Source organism: Oncorhynchus mykiss, chromosome 16 (assembly GCF_057628025.1).
Source record: "Oncorhynchus mykiss isolate SJ-2025 chromosome 16, ASM5762802v1, whole genome shotgun sequence".
In the NCBI taxonomy this organism is placed as follows: Eukaryota; Metazoa; Chordata; class Actinopteri; order Salmoniformes; family Salmonidae; genus Oncorhynchus; species Oncorhynchus mykiss.
In genome coordinates, this window is record NC_143037.1 from 75,473,714 (window position 1) to 75,482,500 (window position 8,787).

Sequence of the window (8,787 nt, forward strand, 5' to 3'; positions counted from 1 at the left end):
CTTTGGTTCCTTCCCCAGTCGTCATTGTTCCTGTTTCTGTTTCATGTTGGTGCGCTGTTCGTGGTTCTTGTTGTATTTGTTTGTTTGTTTGTTAAAGGTATTCACTCCCTGAACTTGCTTCCCGACACCGAACATCCTTAAAGGTGGTTAGAAAGTAATAGACAAAAATATATTTAGAGCAAAGATATATATATATAAAAATATATTTAAAGCAAAGATATATATATATAAATATATATTTAAAAAAATATATATACATATAAATATATAAAGATGTATGTATGTATGTATGTATGTATGTATGTATGTATGTATGTATGTATGTATTTGCAAAAAGATAAATTGGGAATTGGAAGTGATTCAGACTATTACATTGATGGACACTACAATCTATCTGCAGTATTAAAGCTGATCTACCCCATAAAAAAATCAAATTATAATCCCTGTTTATGGTAGTCTAGTGGGTCATCCACACTCCACCCTCCCCTGAGAGAGAGTTCTTCCAGTCCAGTGGCTTGTGTTCACGGTCTGCTCAACCCCTCTCTACAAGCTGGCCTGCCACTCTGGCTTTCCTTCAAAAGAGAGGTCTCTCCTTCTCTCTCTCGCTCTCTCAATTTAGTTCAATTCAATGGGCTTTATTGGCATGGGAAACACATGTTTACATTGCTAAAGCAAGTGAAATAGATAATAAACAAAGTGAAATAAATAATGCAAAATTAATAGTAAACAGTCTCATTCCTCTGTCTCTCTGTCTCTCTCTCGCTCTCTCTCCCTCTCTCTCTTTCCTCTCTCTCTCAGCCTCTCTCTCTCTTCTATCCTCTCTCTTTCCTCTCTCCTCTCTCTCTCTCTCTCTCCTCTCTCTCTCTCTTTCTCTCTCCTCTCTCTCTCTCTCTCTCTCTCTATCTCTCTCTTTCTCTTTGCTTATCTTTCCCCTCTCTCTCTTTTACTATCTCTCCTCCTCATATCCTTATCATGCCTCCAGATCTTTCTTCTGATGTGTCTCCCAAAATTACCTTTAATCAACGACCTCCAATGAAATAGCTGTTGTTGTTATTGTTTGACTATCAGTCAGTCATTCATGTCTACTTCTCATTTTCCCATTGGATGACTCTTTCTCCACCTGATGGTTGCCGGGGCAACAGAACAGAACAGAGCAGAGCAGAATGGAGCTGGCTGGAGTCGTGTTGTGTGTAACGTTGAGTAGCTCTGTCACGCCCCCAGCAGCACTGTCAACACCGCATCCAGGCATAGAACACACACACAATCAGTGTTACACACACTCACACACACAATTAGTGTTACACACACACACACACACACACACACACAAACACACACACACAGACACACACACACTCACACACGCACACGCACACAATCAGTGTTACACACACTCACACACACAATTAGTGTCACACACACACACACACACACACAAACACACACACAATTAGTGTTACGCACACACACACAATCAGTGTTACACATACAGGGATGGGATGGAGTACTGTGGGATGTACAGTAGGAGGAGGCAGCCTTACTGCAGCATGAGAGCAGAACAGGAGCAGCACAGTACAGCAGTCCACACTTGAACATCCCCCTCCCACACACACCCCCACGGCTCGCTCCCTCTCTCAGCATCTGTGCTGCTTCTATCTATCTATCTATCTATCTATCTATCTATCTATCTATCTGTCTCTCTCTCTGTCTCTCTCTCTATCTCTCTCCTCTCTATCTCTCCCTCTCCCTCTCTCCCTCTCTCTCTATCTCTCCCTCTCGCTCTATCTCTCTCTCTTACTTCGAGGCTCCCTGACTCTACCTCTGCAGTCTGCTCCAGCTCCACCGTGCTGTGCTGGTCTCTTCTTTCTTGACTGAACCAGCCAGGGAAGATGTCGTCCAACCCGTCCCCAGGAGCAGGGTCTGGACCCGGGGCCAAACCCAAATCCCAGTCCCCCTTCAGGAAGAGGGGCAGCCTGCAGTACTCATCCAGCCCATGTAAGGAGAGGGAAGAGGGGATGGGGATGGAGGGGTAGTGGGTAGTTTATATACCATGTTATCTGTGACTGAGTGTGTTGTGTATGTATGATTGATGAGAGGATGCAGGTTATTCTCATTAAGATCAAATCTATTTTACTGTTGTCAGTTACTTAATTACCTTGCAGGATTATGTCCTGCTTACATCGAAGCGTTCAGTCCATTTAGTTGGTTGTAGGGAATATGATGAAGGCAGAGTTTCCATGACAACGTTTTTCCTCTAATAGTTTGGGGAGCTCGACACCTGTTGATCGAGGGGAAAGGAGCAGAATTTTCTCAACTAAATATTTAGTATCCCAAAAAAAAGCACCATGGATTCCTTGCGTTCAGTGATTTTCATTTTTGCTAGATGGTTCTTTAGAAGTAAATATAGAATTGTTGTCGTTTTTGCTTATCGTTAGTTTTCCACAAAACGGTGAGATTCAAGCCAGACTCGATCCGTATTCTACGCTTGGATAATTCAGTGGACCCAGAGGCAGTCTCTCTGTGATGGAGTGAAATATGCTGTAACCTTGCTGCACCAGTGATTCTGTGATCCTCGTTGATCCCTATAACTGAACGAGAGGATTAACTGTGCTGTATCACTATATGCACAGTACGCCAACTGTACGCCAATCACACCGGCATCACCGCTACAGAACAGAGGATCTATCTGACATCTTCTGAGATCTAGAACCCTAGATATCACAGGAGGTTGGCGGCACCTTAATTGGAGAGGACGAGTTTGTGGTATGAGTGGAATGGTATCTAAATCATCACCTGGTTACCACCCGGTTACCACTTGGTTTCCACCTAGTTTCCACCTGGTTACCACTTGGTTTCCACCTAGTTTCCACCCGGTTACCACTTGGTTTCCACCTAGTTTCCACCTGGTTACCACTTGGTTTCCACCTGGTTACCACTTGGTTTCCACCTAGTTTCCACCTGGTTACCACTTGATTTCCACCTAGTTTCCACCTGGTTAACCCTTGGTTTCCACCTAGTTTCCACCTGGTTACCACTTGATTTCCACCTAGTTTCCACTTGGTTACCACTTGGTTTCCACCTAGTTTCCACCTGGTTACCACTTGGTTTCCACCTAGTTTCCACCTGGTTACCACTTGATTTCCACCTAGTTTCCACCTGGTTACCACTTGATTTCCACCTAGTTACCACTTGGTTACCACTTGATTTCCACCTAGTTTCCACCTGGTTACCACTTGGTTTCCACCTAGTTTCCACCTGGTTACCACTTGATTTCCACCTAGTTTCCACCTGGTTACCTCTTGGTTTCCACCTGGTTACCACTTGATTTCCACCTAGTTTCCACCTGGTTACCACTTGATTTCCAACTAGTTTCCACTTGGTTACCACTTGGTTTCCACCTAGTTTCCACCTGGTTACCACTTGGTTTCCACCTAGTTTCCACCTGGTTACCACTTGATTTCCACCTAGTTTCCACCTGGTTACCACTTGGTTTCCACCTGGTTACCACTTGGTTTCCACCTAGTTTCCACCTGGTTACCACTTGATTTCCACCTAGTTTCCACCTGGTTACCACTTGGTTTCCACCTGGTTACCACTTGGTTTCCACCTAGTTTCCACCTGGTTACCACTTAATTTCCACTTAGTTTCCACCTGGTTACCACTTGATTTCCACCTAGTTTCCACCTGGTTACCACTTGATTTCCACCTAGTTTCCACCTGGTTACCACTTGGTTTCCACCCAGTTTCCACCTGGTTACCACTTGGTTTCCACCTCGTTTCCACCTGGTTACCACTTGATTTCCACCTAGTTTCCACCTGGTTACCACTTGGTTTCCACCTAGTTTCCACCTGGTTACCACTTGATTTCCACCTAGTTTCCACCTGGTTACCACTTGATTTCCACCTAGTTTCCACCTGGTTACCACCTGGTTACCACTTGGTTTCCACCCAGTTTCCACCTGGTTACCACTTGGTTTCCACCGAGTTTCCACCTGGTTACCACTTGATTTCCACCTAGTTTCCACCTGGTTACCACTTGGTTTCCACCTAGTTTCCACCTGGTTACCACTTGATTTCCACCTAGTTTCCACCTGGTTACCACTTGGTTTCCACCCAGTTACCACCCGGTTACCACTTGATTTCCACCTAGTTTCCACCTGGTTACCACTTGATTTCCACCTAGTTTCCACCTGGTTACCACCTGGTTACCACTTGGTTTCCACCCAGTTTCCACCTGGTTACCACTTGGTTTCCACCTAGTTTCCACCTGGTTACCACTTGGTTTCCACCTAGTTTCCGCCTGGTTACCACTTGATTTCCACTTAGTTTCCACCTGGTTACCACTTGGTTTCCACCTAGTTTCCACCTGGTTACCACTTGATTTCCACCTAGTTTCCACCTGGTTACCACTTGATTTCCACCTAGTTTCCACCTGGTTACCACCTGGTTACCACTTGGTTTCCACCCAGTTTCCACCTGGTTACCACTTGGTTTCCACCGAGTTTCCACCTGGTTACCACTTGATTTCCACCTAGTTTCCACCTGGTTACCACTTGGTTTCCACCTAGTTTCCACCTGGTTACCACTTGGTTTCCACCTAGTTTCCGCCTGGTTACCACTTGATTTCCACCTAGTTTCCACCTGGTTACCACTTGGTTTCCACCTAGTTTCCACCTGGTTACCACTTGATTTCCACCTAGTTTCCACCTGGTTACCACTTGATTTCCACCTAGTTTCCACCTGGTTACCACCTGGTTACCACTTGGTTTCCACCCAGTTTCCACCTGGTTACCACTTGGTTTCCACCGAGTTTCCACCTGGTTACCACTTGATTTCCACCTAGTTTCCACCTGGTTACCACTTGGTTTCCACCTAGTTTCCACCTGGTTACCACTTGATTTCCACCTAGTTTCCACCTGGTTACCACTTGGTTTCCACCCAGTTACCACCCGGTTACCACTTGATTTCCACCTAGTTTCCACCTGGTTACCACTTGATTTCCACCTAGTTTCCACCTGGTTACCACCTGGTTACCACTTGGTTTCCACCCAGTTTCCACCTGGTTACCACTTGATTTCCACCTAGTTTCCACCTGGTTACCACTTGGTTTCCACCAAGTTACCACCCGGTTACCACTTGGTTTCCACCTAGTTTCCACCTGGTTACCACTTGGTTTCCACCTAGTTTCCACCTGGTTACCACCTGGTCTACATTCGCTCCGTTCCAGGCCGTTATTAAATAGAAGATCTAGAATGGAAAGGTAGAATGATCAGAGCGGTTAGTGGTTAGAGCGTTGGACTAGTAACCTGAAGGTTGAAAGTTCAAACCCCCGAGCTGACAAGGTACAAATCTGTCGTTCTGCCCCTGAACAGGCATTTAACCCACTGTTCCCTGGTAGGCAGTCATTGAAAATAAGAATTTGTTCTTAACTGACTTGCCTGGTTAAATAAAGGTTTAAAAAAAATATATATAAAATAAAATGATAGAACAGTATATAATAGATAAAACATAGAATGGTGTCTTAGACTATTACTTGGTGAAAGATGCACCACCCTAATCTGCTTAATTCCTGCATATTCTTCCTGCAGTTTCAGTGGGGAAAAAACACAGTTCAGTTATTTCTTGAAAATGTTATGCAAATGAGGAATAGCACATTCCTGTTGTGAATGTGTCAGGAGGAAGGTAGCTGACAGAGGCTGACATGCACTGATGGCCATTTTGAATTCTGGGTAAAAAAAAAAACATTTTAAAAAACACAATATTTTCATTATATTCAACATGCAACTCAAGAGCTGGTGACTATAAGGTTCTATCTGCAACAAGACCATTCTGACACAGTAGGCTTTAAAGTTGTGAACCCTCATTGGTTTGAATAGTGTTTTAATAGTGTCGGCAACATTTATTATTTTTCTTGTGTTCTTTTGAACATGAATTGGCACATTTAGATTTCTATATAGGTAGAGAACATTGAACAGAACAATGCTGTGTCAACAACTCAACTGAGTGGGCCGTGTGCCTCTCCAGTCCCAGGCCATGTGTTATTATTAACACCTAGCCCAGTAGCCAACAACACATCAGATGTCAAAACGCCACTACCGTTTAGATAATTGGAATTTTGTGATCTGTTTACATAACGTGTTATGAAATAAACACATTTATCATTAAAAAAAAAGCAGAGCATTTACGTCTGTGCAAGAATTAATTTGCTTAAAGGGTAGGTAGAATAAACGTAATCACACGTAACATATGGACTTGCACTAGAATACGCATGAAAAGTCCCAATGCAAAATTACATCTCACTTTTCAATTTTTAGAGTATTTACATTCAAACTGATCAGAATTCCGAAGAATGCCGAAATCCTGCCGGAAAAAAAAAACTATTTGCTGGCGTGTGACGTAATGTGGAGGACCCAGCAAGCCAGCCTATTCCTTATAACAGTCAACTTCAAATGTACAATGGCTTTTATTATTTTTCTTTTTTCACTTCCTGTGTTGTCAAGATGCAGCTTCACTCCCTGTGTTGTCAAGACACAGATTCACTCCCTGTGTTGTCAAGACACAGATTCACTCCCTGTGTTGTCAAGACACAGATTCACTCCCTGTGTTGTCAAGATGCAGCTTCACTCCCTGTGTTGTCAAGATGCAGCATCACTTCCTGTGTTGTCAACATGCAGCATCACTTCCTGTGTTGTCAATATACAGCATCACTTCCTGTATTGTCAATATGCAGCATCACTTCCTGTATTGTCAATATACAGCATCACTTCCTGTGTTGTCAATATGCAGCATCACTTCCTGTATTGTCAATATGCAGCATCACTTCCTGTGTTGTCAAGACGCAGCTTGGAAAGAAGGGGGAGAAAAGGAGAGTAAAGTTGTCGGTCTGTCTGTCTGTCTGTCACACAAGCCTCTTCAGTAGTCTCTTGTCACTAGTCTTGGAGAAAGTACTAAATTGTCATTTTTGAGTATAAGTAAAGATACCTTAATAGAAAATGATTCAAGTAAAATACTACTTGAGTAAAAGTCTAAAAGTACCTGTTTTAGGCCTCCTGAGTGTCGCAGCGATCTAAGGCACTGCATTGAAGTGCTAGAGGTGTCACTACAAACCCAGGATCGATCCCGGGTTGTATCACAACCAGCTGTGATCAGGAGTGCAAAATGGTCAGGGGAGGGTTTGGCCAGTGGTGCTCATCGCTCTCTAGCAACTCCTTGTGGCGGGCGGATGCCTGCAGGCTGACCTCAGTCGTCAGTTGAACTAGCGACCCACCTCGTCGCCAGCCAGTGAAACTGCAGGGCGGCAAATTTAAAACAACAGAAATCCCATAATTAAAATTCCTCAAACATACAAGTATTTTACACCATTTTAAAGATACACTTGTTGTAAATCCAGCCAAAGTGTCCGATTTCAAAAAGGCTTTATGACGAAAGCACAGCAAACGATCATGTTAGGTCAGTACCTAGTCACAGAAAAACACAGCCATTTTTCCAGCCAAAGAGAGGAGTCATAAAAAGCAGAAATAGAGATAAAATGAATCACTAACCTTTGATGATCTTCATCAGATGACACTCATAGGACTTCATGTTACACAATACATGTATGTTTTGTTTGGTAAAGTTCATATTTATATCCAAAAATCTCAGTTTACATTGGCGCGTTATTTTCAGTAGTTCCAAAACATCCGGTGATTTTGCAGAGAGCCACATCAATTTACAGAAATACTCATAATAAACATTGCTAAAAGATACAAGTGTTATGCATGGAATTTTAGATCCACTTCTCCTTTATGCAACCGCTGTGTCAGATTTCAAAAAAACTTTATGAAAAAAGCACACCATGCAATAATCTGAGTACAGCGCTCAGAGACCAAAACAACCCAAACAGATATCCGCCATGTTGTGTAGTCAACAGAAGTCAGAAATAGCATCATAAATATTCACTTACCTTTGATGAGCTTCATCAGAATGCACTCCCAGGAATCCCAGTTCCACAATAAATGTTTGATTTGTTCGATAAAGTCCATAATTTATGTCCAAATATCTCCTTTTTGTTCGCGCGTTTAGCCCAGTAATCAAAATTCATGAGGCGTGTTCACTAGGTGCAGACGAAAAGTCAAAAGTTTCCGTTACAGTCCGTACAAACATGTCAAACGATGTAAAGATTCAATCTTGAGGATGTTTTTAACATAAATCTTCAATCATGTTCCAACCAGAGAATTCCTTTGTCTTTAGAATTGCAATGGAACGCAAGCTAACTCTCACTTGAACGCGCGTGGTCAGCTCATGACTCTCTGGCAGACCTCTGACTCAATCCCCTCTCATTCGCCCCCACTTCACAGTAGAAGCATCAAACAAAGCTCTAATGACTGTTGACATCTAGTGGAAGCCGTAGGAAGTGCAATATGACCCCATAGACACTGTATATTCAATAGGCAAAGAGTTTGAAAAACTACAAACCTCAGATTTCCCACTTCCTGGTTGGATTTTTTCTCTGGTTTTTGCCTCAGGTTTTTCGCCTGCCATCTGAGTTCTGTTATACTCACAAACATCATTCAAACAGTTCTAGAAACTTCAGAGTTTACTAATCTACTAAATCTACTAATTATATGCATATTATAGCTTTTATGGCTGAGTAGCAGGCAGTTTAATTTGGGCACGCTTTTCATCCAAAATTCCCAATGCTGCCCCCTACCCTAGAGAAGTTAAGAGTGCGAATGTTAAGAAGCGCGGTTTGGCGGGTCATGTTTCGGAGGACGCATGACTCGATCTTTGCCTCCCGAGCCTGTTGGG

At 43.1% G+C, this 8,787-nt stretch overlaps 1 protein-coding gene across 1 annotated transcript in view; it reads left to right on the forward strand.

Annotated features, from left to right (window-relative positions):
* Window positions 1-1,576: 1,576 nt before the first annotated feature.
* LOC110491160 (AMP deaminase 2-like) overlaps window positions 1,577-8,787 on the forward strand; it is a 55,586-nt gene continuing 48,375 nt past the window's right edge. Inside the window, exon 1 of the mRNA XM_036947747.2 lies at window positions 1,577-1,995. Coding sequence (XP_036803642.2) covers window positions 1,890-1,995 — 106 coding nt within the window. The 5' untranslated portion in view covers window positions 1,577-1,889. The remainder of the gene's footprint in view (window positions 1,996-8,787) is intronic.